The following is a 20,711-nucleotide window of genomic DNA, read 5'->3' as shown; positions in this document are numbered from 1 at the left end:
GTTTGGTGCTATGCAAATGGTGGCCACTCAAATTCCTATAGATTATGATATCTTTTTAATAGATTCAGCTAGATCAATTTGGATACTATGTCATTATTACAGATATTTAACGTGTATGGCTCAAGCTAGACTGAAGTAAACCAATGAGTTTCAAGTGTGACATGGATGATTTGTTTTGCTCTAAGAATCAGAAGGTAATCAGTGTCAAGTTATGAAAAAGCATGAAAGCTTGGGGTTGGTCTGTGGCCTTTCAAAATAATGTAAAAATAAAATACATAGTCAAAAAAATTTTAAAAAATATGTATTATAGTCATGTGGTTAAATTTCACCCTGAAATAGTGAATTCGAATTACAAAAAAAAAAAAAAGCAGGTCAGTATTGGGAAAACAGACAATCTTAACATAAGGTTTCTGTCACTTCTCACAAAGTTAAACAATATACAGTGCATATAGGAGAAAAAAATCTGAAATACTATTTACAAATTTATATTTTCACCGTGAAGACTGCTTTTGCTGTACTCAACTCTTTTACTTTAACACTACATTCCACTGTACTTTATCTGTGATGACGATGTTAAAGAGTACAGCAATTTGAAGGGCAGGTTGTCTCTGTGAACCAGTCACAGGGCTCTGCCTGTGGTCACCATGGTTTCCCATCACTAAAACAAAATATTGAGGAATCTCTAAATGGCTAAGTACAATTTTTAAGCATTTATAAACAAATGATTCACAACTGAAAGAAAACATTCCACAATTAGAAAATGATTGATTATTTTTCCCGTCTCTTTTTATAGCTATAGCTATTACATTTTAAATGCTTGGCTAAAAACAATCCCCACACCATTCTGTGATATTAAAAAACAAGAAACTCTTCTAGATGTAAAGTAACAGTATAAGCAGCTCCTTAAAGAGCCATTTCCCACTTCAGTTGGAAGAGAAAGGAAAAGGACTGAAAAAGAAAACAAAAGCTTTCTTTCTCTGTCTTGCAAAAAATAAGATCAGCCAACCAAAAGCAATCTTTAAAAATTACAGTCTTAAAGAAAGGAGAACTGCAATCTGCTTGGGGCTAGTTGTTCTGCTTTGTAACCCAGAGTTTATGTCTGCAAAATTATTCAGCAATCTAATTAGTACGTCAGCTTTTTCTCATGCTTCACAAACAGCTGTAAAGTTTGCTCAGGTATGTCGTGGGCAGCGGCCAGTGGGGGCAGGGATATCTAAGACTCTCCGCCTATCTTCATACTCATCAGTATCTGTGGAATCTTCATCCTCTTCCATCACTGCATATTCATTGTGATTTGTTTCCTTGAAACAAAATATAATCACTTTTAAAAAAAATTATTTTATTTCATAGCACTTTCCATTTGGTCATTTCTATAGGGAGGTGGCTCAGACTCTTCTAAAATGCCTATTGCCTCAGTTTGAGAATTTCTACTCCAGGTGGAGTCATGGATCTTGGGGCCAGCAATTTTTCAAACCCAGAAAAATATCCCAAGGAGATTAATGTTCACTGAAATAATGAAAAACGGCTGGTGGGGAAAATGTTGTCTTAATAATAATAATAATGTTGGTATTTGTTAAGCGCTTACTATGTGCTGAGCACTGTTCTAAGCGCTGGGGTAAACACAAGGGAATCAGGTTGTCCCATGTGGGGCTCACACTCTTAATCCCCATTTTACAGATGAGGTAACTGAGGCACTGAGAAGTTAAGTGACTTGCCCAAAGTCACACAGCTGACAAATGGCCGAGCTGGAATTTGAACCCATGACCTCTGACTCCAAAGCCCATGCTCTTTCCACTGAGCCACGCTGCTTCTGTTCTAACAACCACATTTTATGTTGTCAGGACTACACCCCACAGCCAGGCAGAATTTGGCAAAATCATTTTGTTTTGAAGAGGAATGAGCCTCTCTGTCTTCACATGGAAAAGCTCAAGTTTTTTTTGTTGCTTTTTTTTAATGTTGGAAAACCACATTTGCAAACAACTGTTTGTTTTTAAACAATGGTAGCTGAAATGTATGCCACAGATCTCTTACTGATTTGTGACTTTAAAATACTTTGGCTCCACAAACCCAATCACTTTTAAACAGTTGTTTACACACACACACACACACACACACACACAAAATACAGTTAAATATTTATTGTCTTTTTTTCAACCACCTCATCACTCCTATGTAATGATCTGTTTACTTGTTACTTATGTATTATTGATGTATCTACTGGTACTTATTTACATCTACTGTAAATAAACTGTTTACTGTTTAAAACTATTGTAGTCATATCAATTTATCAAGGTCTCCATGTCTCCCTATTAAATTGTAAATCTCAAGGGCATCTTAAACTCTTCCTTTACATCCCCCAAACAACTAGCCTAGTGTTCTTCACTCAGGAAGGATTCAATTCATACTGTTGGTGACTGTGATGTTTCCAACTCTCTGACCATAAATACATGAACAATTGAGGTGTACTGCATTCTGAAAGTTAGGAATTCCAGAGGGCAAAGAATCTGTCTCCCCTATATTAAGTTCAAGGGTGAAGCAAACTTTAGCCAGGGAACTTTTGGAGAAGGGTGGGTGGATAAGTCAAAAAGTGAATAAATGTAAAGGTCCAAGAGAATAGAGACAAATTCAAACTGCACCACCAAGTCTAAACTCAGATTTTGGGAAGCAAACATAAAACAAAGAGAACTCAATCAGCTCGTCTCCTCCTACCTTACCTCACTAATTTCCTACTACAGCCCTGTATGCATTCTTCATGTCTCTAACACTAACTTTCTCATTATACTTCTGTCTCATTTATCTCACCACCAACCCCTAGCCCACATCTTCCTCTTACCTGGAACTCCCTCCCTCTCCATATATGACAAATCATCACTCTCCCTAACTTCAAAACTTTTAAAAATCCTATCTCCTCCAAGAGGTTTTTCCAGATTAAGCCTTGTTCCCTACTCCCTCTCTTTTCTGCATTACCTATGCACTTGGATCTGTACCCTTGAAGCCTTTGATAATCACTGCTCCCTCAGCCCCACATCCCTTATGCTAATATATTATTATTAATCAATAATTAATTTATTAATTTGTAATTATAAATACTGTAATTTATTTATATCAATGTCTGTCTCCCCCCAACACCACCAGACTGTAAACTCCTGTAGGCAGAGACCATGTTTATAAACTCTGCCATACGGTACACTCCCAAGGGCTTACTTAGTACAGTGCTCTGCACACAGTAAGCACTCAATAAATAACAATGAGTGATGGGGCTCACCATCTATGGGGGAAGGAAAACAGGTACTTAATCCCCATTTTATAGGTGAGGTAACTGTGGCACAGTAGTCAGGCAAGGGATGGAACCAATATGTTTTAACAGGAGTCATGTCCCCTGTTCCCAGGTCTGTGCTTCTTTCCATTAGGCTGAATTTTGGCTATTTAAAAGTACATAAGAGGCATCCAATTACTGGCTTATAAAGAGAGACTGTTTAATGTCTGAAAAGGAAGAAAGAGTACATCCTAAACTTCCTGCAGGCAAAATAGCAGGCTGTACATTACAGATAGGTCAGAGCAATCAGGACTTGCTGTCAGAGAAGACGAGATGAATATGCTGAATACAGCAAGGGTAAGGGAAAGAAAGCAGAAATGGGGATAACACAGGAGTCAAATTCCTGGCTCCTCCATCCCTAATAGGCCAATTACCATGCTGGGCAGTTGGGGGAGGGCAGGGGCAGTAGAGTGCCCCTATTTACCATTACCCTATTTATTTTGTTAATGAAATGTACATCGCCTTGATTCTATTTAGTTGCCATTGTTTTTACGAGATGTTCTTCCCCTTGACTCTATTTATTGCCATTGTTCTTGTCTGTCTGTCTCCCCCGATTAGACTGTAAACCCATCAAACGGCAGGGACTGTCTCTATCTGTTGCCGACTTGTTCATTCCAAGCGCTTAGTACAGTGCTCGGCACATAGTAAGCGCTCAATAAATACTATTGAATGAATGAATGGAATGACTTGAGTCATCAGTTCTCCCACTCCTCCCCTGGCCGTCCCACAGGATGGCAGCACTTAGTCTCCAGGAGAGGTGGGTGAGGTCAGGGGAGCTGGGAGGGCCCCCTTAGTGCAGAGGCCTAAGGCTGTCCAGAATCCCATAGGTAGGTAATACCTATCTATGTTCAACACGGGGAAGCAGGAAGGAGTTGAGGGGAAAAAAAGAGAAAGATGAATTAAGACACAACTTCTGCTTTTTCAACCCCCCTTTGACTCCCACACCAGGTGGGCTGCTCTGGGTCCTTTTTCTGCATACAGATGCTCCTGGCAAAGGAAGCACCAGAAGCAGAAGACAGTTAAAGGGCAAGAGGCACAGGAACCAGAATCAGCATACAGCCCAGCTAGGGAGAATTTAGAAGAGAAACTGAGGAAGGGGAACCAGGGGGCATAGAGGTCAGTAGTGGAAAGAGCATGGGCTTGGGAGTCAGAGGTCATGGGTTCTATTCCCGGCTCTGTCACCTGTCTGCTGTGTGACTCTGCGCAGGTGGGCAGGGATTGTCTCTATCTGTTGCCGAATTGTACATTCCAAGCGCTTAGTACAGTGCTCTGCACATAGTAAGCGCTCAATAAATACTATTGAATGAATGAATTCTTTGTTCTTCAGCTACCTCATCTGTAAAATGGGAATTGAGACTGTGAGCCACACGTGGGACAACCTGATCACCTTGTATCTACTATCCCAGGGCTTAGAAGAGTACTTGGTACAGAGAAAGTGCTTAACAAAAACCATCATTGGGGAAGCAGCATGGCTTAGTGGAAAGAGCATGGGCTTGGGAGTAAGAGGTCATAAATTCTAATCCCGGCTCTGCCACTTATCAGCTGTGTGATTTTGGGCAAGTCACTTAACTTTTGTGCCTCAGTTTCCTCATCTGTAAAATGGGGAATAAGACTGTGAGCCCCCCATGGGACAACCTTGTAACTATCCCAGCACTTAGTAAGTGCTTAATAAATTCCATAATTATTATTATTGTAAAGCAGAGACAGTCAGGTACCTGTTCCCCATTCTTTAAGGAACTAAACATAGTCATGCAGTTTGACTCTTAAGAAGCAGCATGGCCTAGTGGGAAGAGCACGGGTCTGGGAGGCAGAGGATCTGAGCTCTAATGCCGACTCCACCACTTACCTGCTGTGTGGCCTTGGGCAAGTCACTTAACTTGTCTGTGCCTCGGTGCTCTCATTTACAGAAGGGGAATTCAAAACCTGGTCTCCCTCCTATCAATCAGTCATATTTATGGAGTGCTTACTGTTTACAAAGTCCTGTATTAAGCACTTGGGAAAGTATGACATAATAAAGTTGGTAAATATGTTATTAAGACTGTGAGCCCTATGTGGGACAGGGACCGTGTCCAACCCCATTATCTTGTATCTACCCCAGAGCATAGAACAGTGCCTGGCACAGGGTATGCGCTTAACAAATACCATTACTGTTATTATTATGTTCCCATAGCGAGCTTTAAGACATTAACATAAATAAATTACAGATATGTATATAAGTGCTTTGAGGCTGAGGGAAGGGTGAGTAAAGGGTGCAAATCCAAATGCAAGGGCAACACAGAAGGGAGTGGGAGAAGACAAAATGAGGGCTTACTCGGGGGATGCTTCTTGGAGGAGATGTGCTTCTAATAAAGATTTGTAGTGGGGAAAGTAACCATCTGTTGGATATGAAGAGGGAGGGCATTCCAGTCCGGAGGCAGGATGTGGGCGAGAGGTCAACGGCGAGATAGACAAGACTGAGGTACAGTGTGTACATTAGCATTAGGGGAGCTAAGTATGCAGGTTGGGTTATAGTAGGAAATCAAAGAGGAATGGTAGGAGGGGGAAAGGAGATTGAGTGCTTAAAGAGAAGCAACATAGCATAGTAGAGAAAGCAAGGGCCTGGGAGTGAGAAGGTCATGAGTTCTAAACCCAGCTCTGCCACTTGTCTGCTGTGTGACCTTGGGCAAGCCACTTCACTTCTCTGGGCCTCAGTTATCTCATCTGTAAAATGGGGATTGAGACTGTGAGCCCCACATGGGACAGGGACTGTGTCCAACCCGATTTCCTTGCATCCATCCCACTGCTTAGTTCAGTGCCTGGCACATAATTGAATACTTAACAAATACCATTATTATTATTGCTAATAATAATAAATCCAATAGTAGGGAGTTTCTGATTAATGTGGAGGTAGATGGGTAACCCCTGGAGGTTCAGGAGGAGTGGAGAAAACATGAACTGCATGGTTTGGAGAAAAATGATCTGGGCAGCAGAGTGATATATGGACTGGAGTGGGGAAAGACAGGAGGCATGAAGGTCAGCATGGAGGCTGATGCAGTAATCAAGGCAGGTTGGATAAGTGTTTGGTTTAAACATGGCAGCAGTTTGGATGGAGACAAAAAGGTAGATTTTAGTACTGTTGTGAAGGTTGAACCAAGAGGATTTGGTGACAGATTGAATATATGGGTTGAAAGAGAGAGGAGTTGAGGATAATTCTACGGTTAAAGGCTTGTGAGACAGGGAGGATGTAGGTGCTGTCCACAATGATGGGAAAGTCTGAGTCTGTTTTGGATGTCAGATTTGAGATGTTGGAGGGACATCCAATTAGAAATGTCCTGAAAGAAAGAGGAAATGCAAGAAAGCAGAAAAGCAGAGCGAAAAGGACTGGAGATGTAGATTTGGGCATCATCTGCATAAAGGTGGAAATTGAAGCCCTGGAGGGAATGAGTTCTCCAAGGGAGTGGGTGTAGATGGAAAAATAGAAGGGGATCTGGTACTGAGCCTTGAGGGACCCCCACTGTTAGGGGGTGGAAGGTAAAGGAGGAACATTGAAAAGAGCCTGAGAATGAGCAGCCAGAGATGTAGGAGAAGAACCAGTAGAGAATAGTGTCAGTGAAGCCAAGGTTGATTGATGTTTCCAGGAGAAAGTGGTGGGTGACTATTAAAGGCAACTGAGAAGTTGAGGAGGGTTAGGATGAAGTAGAAGCTGTTGGATTTGACAAGAAGGAGATACTTGGTGACCTTTGAGAGGGCAGTTTTTGGGGAGTGAAGGGGGTGGAAATCAGATTAGTTTTTGGGGAGTGAAGGGGGTGGAAATCAGATTGGAGGGTTCAAGGAGAGAAAGTGGAGACTGGGGGTTCAGAAAAGCCACTCAAGGAATTTGGAGAGGAATGGCAGGAGGGAAATGGGGCAAGGGAGGGTTGATGGGGCAAGTGAGGGTTTTGTTTTTGTTCTTTTTTTTAGGCTGGGGGAGATTAAGAATGTTTGGAAGCAGTGGGGAAAAAGCTATTAGAGAGTAAACAGTTGAAAATGGTGGCTGGGGAGGGAAGAAGGGAAGCACTTTGATAAGGTGCGAAGGGATGCAGGCAGAGGTACAGGTGGAGGGGGTGGAATTTGAGATGATACAGGAGATCTCCTCTTGAGTCCCTTCTGGGAAAGATGGGAGAGTTGAAGAAGGGGTAGGAGGAGGGAGGGCCTGGAGAGGAGCAGGGGAGATTTTAGGGAGATCATATCTGATGGTGTCATTTTTCTCAAAACATTATGTAACCAGGTCATAGGGGAAAGAGATGGGGAAGCTACGGAGCAGTGAGTTTGAGGAGTTAAAATGTCTGAAACAACCGGCGAGGACAATGGGCATGGGAGTCAATAAGGATGGAGAAATAATGGTATTGGGCAGAGGAGATAGCAGAGTTAAAGGAAGTAAAGATCTCTTGAGGCAGACAAGTTCACTCTCATATCTGAATTTCTGCCAGAAGTCCTCTGCGGTTCATGTCCGGGAACAAAGGAAGCAGACTGTTGGTGGTTGAGGGTTGTGGTTTAGTGGTAAAAGATCAGCAAAGGGATAGGGAAGTGAGTGAGTCGAGTTTAGTAGACATGGTGGTGTTGACGGTATCAATTTGGTCATCAAGAAAAGGTAGGGAGACTAAATGGGGTATGATGACTTGAGAAAATTGAATGGGGTTAAGAGCCTGGAGGTCTCTGTGAGGGAATAGGACAGATTTGCAGGGAGGAGATTTGTGGGAGAGAAGGCAGGTGAGGGGATTTGTAGTCAGAGGGACTTCAGAGTTGGTGGGAGTACAGTGACTACAGATAGTGAGATTGAGTACGTGTCCAAGTTGGTGAGTGGGTGAGGTGGGGTGGGGCAGGAGGTCAGTGGAGATGAGAAGTGATAAAAAGCACGTGGGGGAAGGGCCGTCAACAACATCCACATGGGTACTGAAATCCCTAAAGATCAATATAGAGATGGAGAGAGAAGGAATGTGAAAAAGGGATCAAAATGGTTCAAAAAGTTGAAGGTAGGGCTTGGGGGCCAGTAGGTGACTGTGATTAGTTAGACTGTGAGCCCCATGTGAGACCCGATTATCTTATATATACTCCAACCGTTTAGTACAGTGCTTGGCATAATAAGCATTTAAATACCACAATTACAATTAATATTATAATATGCCAGAGCTACATGAGAGTGTGGAGATAATTCATCAGTTTAACCAGGAAGGCAAACATTTACAAAACAAATGTTACCTGGGGTTTTATTAGGTCCACAAAAAGACCATTGGGAGGAAAAGGTCTGACCCTGTAAGTGTGGACTGGTAGAAACATAGGAGGGAAAAAGCTATTGGGAAATCATCAGTCTTGCCTGTGCCTCTTTTAGATGATACTGAAACATGGGACAGGAAGCTCACTTACCTCTTGCTATTCTAACGGATGACTCCTTCTGAGAATGTCCCAATATCCTTCTTTTCCTAATGCTTCAAGATCACCCCAGAGAGTAAACCAAAAATTCTTCAATTTGTAGCATTTCTTTCCCCTCTCTCTTCAAAGAATCAGATTTTCTAAAAGTTTAACTTTGGAAAACTGTTCTTTTTGCTCCTAGGCTTTCCACTGGCCTCCTGGTTGGATTTTTCTGGTGAAGATTTACATTTACTGGCTGAACCATATCATTATTCTTGCCCCTCAATTTGAAATTTAAAACCTAGTGGCCTGACTTCTCTCTCCCCAACTCTCTATTTTGTGACTCCAAATATTCAAGACTAGACTTGTCTTTGAATCTTACTCCCACACATTTATGACTAGGGTTCCCTTATATTGAAATCTCTTCAAAGAAAACAATTCACAATTCTGATAAATGGACTAATCTATTAATACAAATTCCTTAAGATAATTGTCTTCAACTATGAAAGGTAGTCTTTTTTTTTAATGCTGAAGTTGTGAAAAGCATTTAGCTTTAAGCATGCCTGACATCTACTGGTAGCTTTTAGTCACCAGCAGTAAGAAATACAGCTCTACCAACTGGGCCAATATCACATTAAAGTACCTGCCATAGGCACATTTTTTAAAAAATTAATTGTATTTGTTAAGCACTTACAATGTATCAAGCACTTTTCTAAGTGCTGGGGTAGATATAAGTTTATCAGCTGGGAACCAGTTCCTGCCCCACATGGGGCTCACAGTCTGTTTAAAATTAAATGTTTTAATGAACTATTGTCAAATGTACAGTTAGTCATGAGTAAGAAATGTCCCTGAGGCAGAAATACATTACAGATCTAGCTATGGAAACTCACTGCCCAAAGATTTTCTAAAAAAACAACCAGAGATAAAACTTACCATGCGGGTTGTAGACACTTTGAATGTTGGACATACCATATGGAATCTGGGAATGGTGACATTAAAGATCTTGTCCTTGTAGTAGAGAAAATGGAAGGTATAATGTCCTTCCATATACCCTGAAGTAGTGGAAAAGGTGGTACAGCTGGTATATTCATACACTCTACCTGGGCTGATTATCGGAAACTCTCCTGCGATCACAAAAGCAACACATAAGGGTTTGACTCCAGGTTTGATGCAAATAAAAACTAAAATAAAGCATATTCTTTCAATCGCTTTGGGACTGAAGCCTCCAATGTCATGGAAGAAGGGGAGTAGGTTTAAAATTACTAGTCAAAATAGAAAAAGGAGTGATTTAAACTAACATTACCAAAATATGTTGGTATGTTCTGGGGTGGCTTGAGATGGTGATTCAGGCCAGGGTGTAAAAGGCATTAAAGGAAGTTTTTGTTTTTTTTTTAACAACTGGGGTGTGGAGGGAAGGGAGGAGTGGGTATGATCCCTGAGGGCAGCTGCCATTTGTAAATTCACCACAGGATGAAGAAATTCCAGTTTCTTCAAAATCCTAGTCCCACAATCTATCACCAGATAAGAACAAGATAAATGTAAAATCCATAGAGTGTGAATATGATTAGAGCAATAATTCAGGAGACTTTCCATTTCACATCTTTTATTTTTGTACGCTCATGAGATGAAAAGTTCACTCAGTCCTCCCAACACGTATGTTTTTACCATGCATTTGAATAGAACGCTGTTATGGAACTAGGGGACATCTGTCCAAAATGGTCTCAACCGGTTAATATGCAATGTGATGTTGGAAAAAATGGTTGCACACATTTGTGGTGCCAAGTACAATATAGCATGAATTTTCAGTAGGAACATAACCCCAGAATCAGAGGAAATGCGCATACTTAGTTCAGAGCTCCAGCATTATTAAAGGGGTCTTCATGAACTGGGAAATCTTCATATGGGACTAATTTTTGGATAAATCCCCAAATAAGAGTCACTTCTGACCACAAAGTGAGATTTGGCTTTCTATTATCCAGGACAATGACCAAGTGATATCCACAATCAAATCCATCCACACTGGCTTTTCCCTAACCACACCCTTTTTCCAGAATGTCTAGTATCACTAATGACTTTGGTTTGAGTTTGGTATGCCCTTTCCATACACACTCTGGTGAGCAGTGAAATTCCCTTGGAGGAAAAAAGAAGTGACAAAGAGGTTAGGATAACTTTGACTAATTAGGATTTAGTTATACTTATAAGAAGAAAGTATTATAACAATGAATCCCCCCGTTAGTCCCCCTTCTGCTTTAGCTTTGCACTTGAGTTTGCACTTGGATTTTCACTGTCTTGCCACGGGGGTGGGGGATATCAATTTGTAACTTCTTTTAATATCTGCCTCACTGGCTAGTCTTTCAGTTTATTGTGGGTAGGGATTGGGTCTTCCTACTCTATTGTATTGTATTCTCTCAAGCATTTGCTGAAATGCTCTAAACACTAAGTGAAGTTCAATCAATCATTCAATCAGTGGCATTTATTGAGTTCTGCACAAAGTTGAATGAACTTCACCTAGTTCAATTATGAAACCTTCTAGATGAGGGAGTCAACGACAACAAAAACAATTGGTAGGGCTCCAAAGACCTAGAAACATCCTATTTCAGAGCCCATCTACATTATTGTCTTTATGTCTTCACCCCTCTTGCTCCAAATCATAGCCATATCCTTCTATTATACATTATACATCCACTAAGATGCGGCATGGCTTAGTGGACAGAGGATGGGCCTGGGGGTCAGAAGGAGCTGGATTCTAATCCTGGCCCCGCCACTTGTCTGCTGTATGATCTTGGGCAAGTCACTTCACTTCTCTGAGACTGTTAACTCATCCACGAAATGTAAGCCTTATGTGGGACAGAGACTGTGCCCAAACTGATTAACTTGTATCTACCCCCGTGCTTAGAAGAGTGCTTGGCATACATTAAGTGCTTAATAAGTACCATAATAATGATTATTTCCCAGAAATTTAAAAGAAACTGCTGATGCAGAATTCCAAATTTTTGGTTACATACCAACTACTCCAGGTCCTTGAACTTCTTCTACATCACCCTTAGCATTTGTTATTCTCCAATACCGACTGTCTAGTTGGCAAGCCTTCTCAGGAAGTGCATCCTTTGACATTTCAATTCTAGTGAAAGGGGGAGGGGAAAAGAATAAAATTTTATTTTTAACTTCAGAATTACTGCCAGACTTGGAACATTCAAAAGATTTTTGAGCAAATTTCAAAGTAAATCCAGAACCTCTCTGTGGATCTGGACTGTATCTCTAATACGGATAGTCATGGCTTCTAATGAAGTCATTTGAATGGAAGTCTTGTTGACTAGACTACTGCAAAAGACAACAAATCCCAATTCCTATAATCCTCCCAGGCTTCAGTACACTAGCAAGATATGAAACGTCTGATCCCAGCAATTACCTGACTCTGAAACTTCCACACTGGCGCTACAGGCCCTAACAAGTATTCACTTACACTGACTGGAATGATCAACTGCATCCTCAATTTAACGGCCAGTAAAATGTATGGCATTACCCTCCCACAGAGGATATTAAGGTATCTTTAATTTTAACGAAGATCCTAAAAGCCAGGTAACAGTAAACAGTGTTCTGGCTAAAATCGTAATAAGTACCTGATCCCGAATTGCAGCAAGACATTATTTCTTAAATTCTACTAGATTTTCATATGGCTCAAGGGATAAATAAAAATTAAGTAAAGCCACATGACTCCAACCTGTATGTTTGGAACAGTTACTCCACCTGTCATTCTCACCTGATTCTGTAAGTGAAGAAATAGTGAGGTGGGTGTACAGAACTAAGTTCTGGTAGAAATGACGTAGAAACAGAAACAGTAATATCTCCAGTGGTTGCTACACATTCCTTATCGTGAACATACCTGTGCAACAAGAAAAGAAGAGGCTTTTCTTTGAAACAATTTATCCAAGTTTTACAGATTTAAGGGCAAAGAAATGTGAATCACTCTGATTTAAATATTATTTTAAGCTCACTGGAAAAAAGGGCCAGATTTAAGGGCAAAGAAATGCAAATCAGTCTGATTTAAATATTTTAAGCTCACAGGGGAAAAAAGGCTAATAAACGGAAGTCTTAGGATGGCTTTCATCTCTAATCCTTTATGAAGGTTTTTCTTAATATATTATACTGGGAAATATATAATGAATATTAGTGATTCAAATCGAAGGATAAACTATGAAGTTGCATTGGACACATATCTTTGGGAACTCACCTCAGAACCCTGAATCCCTAAATTTCACCTCCAGATCTATATGGAATAAGTTCCCAAGATCCGAATCTAAAATACTTGAGCTTCTTTATTTGAGCTCAGGGCATACCCCTCAATTGAAGGGCACTTCTTATTTTTAGACTGAACCCCAGGAACATTTAGACTGAACCCCTCTCTCCTTTCCCCTTCACTCCTTTTCATGGAGCTATTAAAGAGGCTGGGCTCAAGATGGAGTTTTGCCTCAGGTCCTACAGTTATTCATAAATTCTTGTATTCAAAGATTTGGGCAATGTGAGGACTAGGAAAACTCTGGGTTGCATGCTTTTCAGGAAAATGGGAACTATCCAGTGATTTTTTTTTAACTGGACAGGGCTGGCCTCAGCTTCCACAGTTCAGCATGTGCTTCCTTTAGGGAGTACAGACTTTTTGTTATAATTCTGAAATCAGATTACCTGAACCTATCTGGAGGCTAGGCACAAACAAGTTAAAAAAAAAAAAAGGAAAAAAGAACATATCAAACTCAACCAATATTGGTTGTAAAAATACTTTGTTGCTAAATGGAATGGATTATCAATTGGGTCAGCACATAATACAAAGCCTAACATTTTCTTTTTCCACACTACTGGGAGGGAATATCAATAATACCTAAATTTTCAGAACAGGATTGTGAAGTTAGTAGCAAGTAGTTTCATGTTTTGAAACACAGAAAATTAACACTGCTTCCTCCTTGTTCCACATCGAACTATTGGCTTGCTACCTCATGAGACTGTGGGCCCCACGTGGGACAGGGACTGTATCCAACCCAATTTGCTTGAATCCACTCCAGCACTTAGAGTGCCTGGCAGAATAACATATTTATTATTTATGCCGTGAGTATTCTCACACAGAATAGACTGGTATCCTACGGTAACTATAACTGGAATAGTAAAAGTACTAGTTTCTCAAGTGTGTGTATATTTTTCTATGCAGGGCAGAAAGTAGTGATTCTCGCAGCAGCTATAGTTAATATTTGAATTAGAAGTTTTTTGATAATTTCATCCTTTTGGTTAAAAGTCTTGATACCTGAAAATCTGGTCTCTTATGATAGGATAACCACCTGTTACAACATTGTGGACGTAAGAAGTAAACCATTCAGAATAGGAAGCACCTGTAGTCCAAAAGGAAGAGGAAAAATGAAGGGTTTTTAAAAAGCAGATAAGGCTACACACATCAGTTTATTTTTAACTACTTTAAACATGCATCACCAAACCTGAGAAAGGTTTTTATGAAGCCATTCCCAGCACTCCCTTTCTGAGTTAATTTTCACTCCCAATTCCAGCCTTCTTTTCCCTTGGAAAAGATTTTCACTGAAACATTTAGGTTGGAATCTTCCAGGTGATTCTAATAATCAAAATAAGGATATCCTCCCTACCACCGACACATTTATTATCTACTGGATGCCCAGCACTATACTAATTACTTGGGAGCAATCAATGGAAATAAGAGATATGATCCCTGCCTCAAGGAGCTAAATATGTTGATAATGATGGGCAGAATTAAATAAAATACAACCCCATGAGAGTGGTAACTATTATTCCACATTTTTCTAGGATCTCTAAAAGTCTAGCACCTGAAAACTATGGTCTCTCTTTTCCAAGAGGTCGTTATCCAGGACAACCCTGACTATTGGCCCCTAAAGAGCTTTCTTTCTCCACAAAAATGCTTACATGTCTACATACTTGGGAGAAAATTCAAATCCATTTAATTACAAGGCCATTGAAAGGGGTCAAAAGGGAAGAGTCTCAGATGTACTGCTTTCTTAAGAGTTTATGTCAACAGATCAGGAGATAGACATAGGTACTAAATTAGAACTTTTCGCTTATTTCTCTTTCTGTTTTATGAAAATGGTAGCTTGCTAACAATGCATTTAAAAATCAGTCTGGAGAGGTAGAAAGCTTTTAAGAGCACTTGTTGAATGGGAGGAAAAATGGACTAATAGTACAACAGTACTACCACAGGAGTTGAAGAGGTTCAAGAGTTACCCACTAGAAATTCCCCTTTCAAGGCCAAGATAAACTGGGTGTGTCAATGGAGTTTATGAATTACCCAGTTTGGGGTAGATATTGCCAGGTGAATGTCCTACACTGCTTGCCAGAGCAGTATCAACCCCAAAACAGATAATCTGTGAAATAACAATGACTTGAATACAACAGATGGGAAACACAGGGAAATGGACTGGCATCAATATATAACAATTACCCCCATGTTCCATTTCTTGTCTTTCAATATAACATTGTATAAATTCATGAAGAGTACAGCAATTTACAGAACATGTTCACTTTCCAAACGAACAAAAACCAAGCCAAACAAATGAGATTTCCCACAGAGAGTCTGAATGCAGACCTCTGTACCTTGACCGGATTGAAAAACACCTGGGACTAAAATAAAATCACAGTTTATGTTGGTTAATAAGTACCAAATTTTTAACCCAGGGGAGAAAATAAATTAGTCTCTCCTACCTGTAATAAACATGTCGATAGCAGATGGATTTCGAGCCATCTGGTCCTAGATAAGAAAAAAGTGCATGAATGTGGTCGGGGGGGAAAACATTTGAACATTCAACTGAAAACAAAGTACCTGTAAAGAGGACAGAGCTTTATATTTTAATTTTTCACTCTATCTGGAAACCAAGTTCACTCCAATTCTAAAGATCTGTCTTGCTGAACTCTCCTTGGAAAACACGAATAAGCACATTCAGAATGGCCAACATTATTAAGTAACCTTATGTGTTAAAACAAAGGAAAAGCATACATAAAAATGAAACCCTGCTCATTCAAATTCAGCCTTTGTTCTAAAGCTCTTATTACCTCTGCTTCATATTTTACTAAATATTTTTCTTCACAAAAGCAATTAGGAAGTTTCAGTATGCTATATCTTGTTTTGGGTCAGGCTGATGACAAAGTATTTTTAACCTTTTCAAGAGTAATCAACATTTTTACTCTCTTCTCTTGTTTTTAAGGTTAGGCTCACAGGCTCCTTTCCAGTAAAAAAACAATAACACCTCCTGACAGTTAACTCTGGAAAAAAATTATTAACTTATGAACCACGAGCCCTGGAAATATTAAGTATGGAGCCCATTACGAGAAGAATTCAAAGTGTGAGAATGTTCAGGTTTGGGGGTATTTCAGTTATCTTTTTCAGGAAGTTTCATGATCACTTTATATTTAGCAAGCTTTCTGTTATATTCATAAATATTAATTTCTCAATGATCTCACATACTTGAATATTTGACATACCAAATATTTAAATTTGATTTACGTTTATATAAAATCCAATAATAAAAAACAGTGGATAATTAATTTTTCTCCTCCACAAACTACGTTTCCACCCATGAATTGGTCATGTTTACCCAGATGTCTTGCTATAAATCACTATTTTCTCTTTGACTGTGTTTGAACATAGCTGATGTAATTTTTATAAATACCTTCTCTTCAAAAAATTTGATCTTCGCCCAAATATCCAAAAGGCATAACTGAATGACCAACACCAACTACAGTTAGCACTGACATGCAGAGCAGAGAAGACCAAGATTTCAACGCCTCACACCACTATTCCAGAGCTGGATCAACTAAAGACATTGAGTTACAAGGCTAGACCTCCCTGCTTGGTCCCTCATGTGACATGTGAAGTAGATGACGCCATGCATTGTGCGACATAATGATCTCCTCACGTAAAGCAACACCTCTCCAGTGGGACTCTCTTACCCTAAGCCCTGCTCAGTTATTCTGTGGATTCCTAAATCTCAACTCTCTGCAGGAGATAGGGAGGAGGCAGGTCAATGAGAACTAATGACTTCCAATTAAGATTCAATAAGATAACCAGCTGTCAAGCTTGAGGATGAACAAACACAGCTGGGGAGGAGTGTCAGTGGTAATGATCATGTATTACCATTGAGTGATATGGGGGAGGAGGCTTTAATCCCAGGCCAGGGTGTCTCACTTCACTTGGATCCACCCGGAACTGGAAACTGTTGTGCCTAGTCTTCCTGTCCCTGCCCCATCCCCCACCGGTACAAGACCTGGCTACCCTCCACCAATTGATCTTCAAGGGAGAGACTCTGGGTGTGGGGGCCGGGTAGAGGAAATCCCACAGTCACACCTCATCTGCTGGGTACAGAGCATGCAGGCTCCTCTCTCAGGCTGCCCATCCCCTCACCTGCCTTGAGGCGGAGCTGAGCCATTTACAGGGCTGAGTCCCCTTGAACAGCCACTCATGCAGACATGCAGAGAAGAGGGAGGAGCACATGACTGGTCTCTGAGCCTGCGGGCAGGGAACGTGTCCACTAGTTCTGTTGTTTTGTCCTCTCCCAGACATATATAGTAAGCGCTCAGTAAATACCATTCACTGACTGCCCAATGATTGACATGGGGTAGTGGTAGCAGAGCTGTAGCAGAGGCTGGCACTGGAGCTGAATTAAAAGAATGTGGTCTCCTATGGCTGTCATTGCCCTCAAACCCACCTTCCATCAGTCGCCTTCTCTTTCATCAGAGCTGAAAAATTTCAAATGGCTGCCATACATGTGTGGCAACAGAGAAGTGACAGGGACAGATGCATATGCACGACTGCCATCTGTCCCTCCTGACCCCTCTTCCCCCTCCGCCAATGTCTCCCCACTTCCTCCAACACTGTGCATGTGCTGGCTTCATAATGTCTCAATCAGCAGTCATGCTGGGTCACCAAGTGCTCCACTGACACTCAGGAGGCCACGTGAGGACCCCGTGAACCTCTCTGGTAATCCAGACCTGGACACTATTCTCACCACTGAGCCTGTCCTAGGACTCCCTTAACATGATGAACACCTAGCAAACCTACATTTCAAGTTTTTTGGGTTTGGTTTTTTTTTTTTTTTTAACATTCCCCGTGTCCTGTCCCCTTACAGCCCTTGGCTGCTTTATTCATTCATTCAATAGTATTTATTGAGCGCTTACTATGTGCAGAGCACTGTACTAAGCGCTTGGAATGTACAAATCGGTAACAGATAGAGACAGTCCCTGCCCTTTGACGGGCTTACAGTCTAATCGGGGGAGACAGGCAGACAAGAACAATGGCAATAAATAGAATCAAGGGGATGAACATCTCATTAAAACAACAGTAAATAAACAGAATCAAGGCGATGTACATTTCATTAACAAAATAAATTGGGTAATGAAAATATATACAGTTGAGCAGACGAGTACAGTGCTGAGAGGATGGGAAGGGAGAGGGGGAGGAGCAGAGGGAAATGGGGGGAAAAGAGGGTTTAGCTGCAGAGAGGTGAAGGGGGGTAGTAGAGGGAGTAGAGGGAGAAGGGGAGCTCAGTCTGGGATTTGCTTTAGGGATTCATCAATCGTATCTTATGAGTGCTTACTGTGAGCAGAGCAGTGTACTAAGTGCTTGGGAGAGCACAAAAATAACAGAGTTGGTAGACACATTCCCTGAACATAATGAGCTCAGGGAAGTAGGTTGGCTTCAAAATGAGAGTGGCAAAAATTACATTTGGGGGAGATGAAGTCACAGAGTCTCATAGACCAGTCAGTAGGCACATACAAGGACACATTCTCATGGTCTGTCCCAGCTTATTTGAACACTTGAATGCACTCATAGTGAAATGCAACAGAAAAAAAAGAGTATTAAAGCCTCTTAGTGTTAACAGTTATTGTCTGAGATATTTTTGGCATCATTAAGATACACCTGGAATCCAGAAACCCCCTCAAACTGGTATTAGTTTGCTGCACTGAAGCACAGCTTTTGTGAATTATTAACAGAGCACATCAAGTTCCCAATTACTGATGGGATTGCCTCTGAATTTCCTCTATCTTACAGGTAAACCATGAAGAATTAATTTTGCTTTGCCATACAATAAGCCCTTTAGGTATAGTATACAGAATCCACTTTAATAATAATAATAAAAACGACAGTATTTGTTAAGCACTTATTATGTGACAAGCATGGTTCTATGTGCTGAGGTAGATACAAGGTAACCAGGTTGTCCCACATGGGGCTCACAGTCTTACTCCCCATTTTGCAAATGAAATGAGGCATAGAGAAGTTAAGTGGCTTGCCCAAGGTCACACAGTAGACAACTGGCGGAGCCGGGATTAGAACTCACGTCCTCTGACTCCCAAGCCCATGCTCTTGTCACTAAGCCATGATAAATTCCCTGTCTTCAAGGAAGATGATCTATGAACATTCACTGGTACAGAAATTCAATTTGACTGAAGACACGTTTAAATTGTACATGTATACTTACTGGGCACTGGTAAAAAATCTCATACTGATTTCGTCCTTCCACACTTTCCAGGGCCATGTACTGACTTAGACCAGTGTGTATGCAAAAAGTTAAAGGAAGACATTGTTTTAGCCCCTGCCTCTGTTGGAAACCTCCAGCTGCTGTGTCAATATCCAACAAATCTTCTGAACGATAATGATTGGATAGTGCCATGCTCCCCATCAACCTTGGAACCCAAAGAAAAGAAATGCATATAGTTCATTAGCAACAGTTTAGCCTTAGAAATAAGAATAAGTAAAATGTTCCACTCTTTGACTTTAGAGATATTTTGCTTTGCTGCCTTCAGTAAATAAATCTGAACAGATAGTTATACGACATGCCACTTGTCAGCTGTGTGACTGTGGGCAAGTCACTTAACTTCTCTGTGCCTCAGTTACCTCATCTGTCAAATGGGGATGAAGACTGTGAGCCTCATGTGAAACCACCTGATTACCCTGTATCTACCCCAGCGCTTAGAACAGTGCTCTGCACTTAGTAAGCGCTTAACAAATACCAACAATATTATTTACACTTATCCTAAATATTATATTCACAAGACAAAATAAAATTCTCCAGATTGAGGTTTTATACACACTGTGTAGAAGTAGTACTAGTAATAATAAAGGTATTAATTGAGCATTGATTGGGTGCAATGTATTGTATTAAGCACATGAGAAAATACAACAGAAGTGTGAATCACACTTTCCACAAAGAGCAGACACTTTAATGGAGGAACAGACACAAAACAATCTTCCCAAATAGAGTAAACAGAAAAAATGGTACAATCAATTACATAACTACATGTAAGATTACACACCTACATAAAAGTGCTGAGGGAGGGTAAAAAACAAAAGACTATGATTAAGTTCTAGTAGTGGCTGATAAGCTGATGTCACTTAGAGGGTTGGGAGTAAATTGGGCAGGCTTGTTGGAGAAAGTGACATTTTAGGAAGACCCTGAAGGCAGGGAGAGTTGTGACGTGTCAGATTAGGTTGGGGGAGGAAGTCCCAGGCAGTGGGATATGGTGAGGAAGGGATGGAGGGAAAAGAGTTCAGAGCAAGGTATTGCTAGAAGATTAGCTTGAGAGAAATGAGGAGTGTGAGCAGAAGAGTAGCAGGTGAATAGGGCTGATACGTAAGATGGAGAGAGTTCACGAAAAGGCTTGAAGCTGATTGTGAGATTCTGCTGACTGCAGATGGAAATGGAAAGCCAGTGGAGGGTTTGAGGAGCAGGGAGAAGTGAGGTGACCATTGCTTCAAGAAGGCAATCTATAAAGCAGCAGGTAGTATTTAGAGATTTGGAAAGAGGAGAGGCTGGAGGCAAGGACACTAACAAGGAGGCTGATACCAGTAATTTTTATTAAAGTTTCATCAATTGCATTCAATCAGCATAAAAATCTGTTCATAAGTGAAAGTGTCTCGTTGCAACCACAGATTGCTTGACATATAGGGTTCCTGTTATCTATTTGGCCTTTATGAAATAAATGTCTAGGAACCATTGTTGGACATACCAAA

The 20,711-nt window shown here is 40.7% G+C and overlaps 1 protein-coding gene across 2 annotated transcripts in view; it reads right to left on the bottom strand.

Moving 5' to 3' along the window:
• Window positions 1–284: 284 nt before the first annotated feature.
• The window catches only part of FBXO3 (F-box protein 3), a 32,139-nt gene continuing 11,712 nt past the window's right edge, over window positions 285–20,711 (bottom strand). Inside the window, exons 5-11 of one of the 2 annotated variants that reach the window (XM_029060298.1) lie at window positions 19,180–19,384; window positions 15,410–15,455; window positions 13,974–14,058; window positions 12,444–12,566; window positions 11,689–11,804; window positions 9,617–9,807; window positions 285–1,301 (exon numbers count right to left, since the gene is read on the bottom strand). In XM_029060298.1, the coding sequence (XP_028916131.1) occupies window positions 1,173–1,301; window positions 9,617–9,807; window positions 11,689–11,804; window positions 12,444–12,566; window positions 13,974–14,058; window positions 15,410–15,455; window positions 19,180–19,384 (895 nt within the window). In that variant the 3' untranslated portion in view covers window positions 285–1,172. Of the gene's footprint in view, window positions 1,302–9,616; window positions 9,808–10,269; window positions 10,814–11,688; window positions 11,805–12,443; window positions 12,567–13,973; window positions 14,059–15,409; window positions 15,456–19,179; window positions 19,385–20,711 lie in introns of those variants that run through there. The other variant, XM_029060299.1, reaches the window with a different exon arrangement.

The sequence above is a fragment of the Ornithorhynchus anatinus genome, chromosome 3 (genome assembly GCF_004115215.2).
Source record: "Ornithorhynchus anatinus isolate Pmale09 chromosome 3, mOrnAna1.pri.v4, whole genome shotgun sequence".
NCBI lineage: Eukaryota > Metazoa > Chordata > Mammalia > Monotremata > Ornithorhynchidae > Ornithorhynchus > Ornithorhynchus anatinus.
The sequence above is the reverse complement of the archived record's forward strand: the minus strand, read 5'-3'. Positions and strand labels throughout refer to the sequence as shown.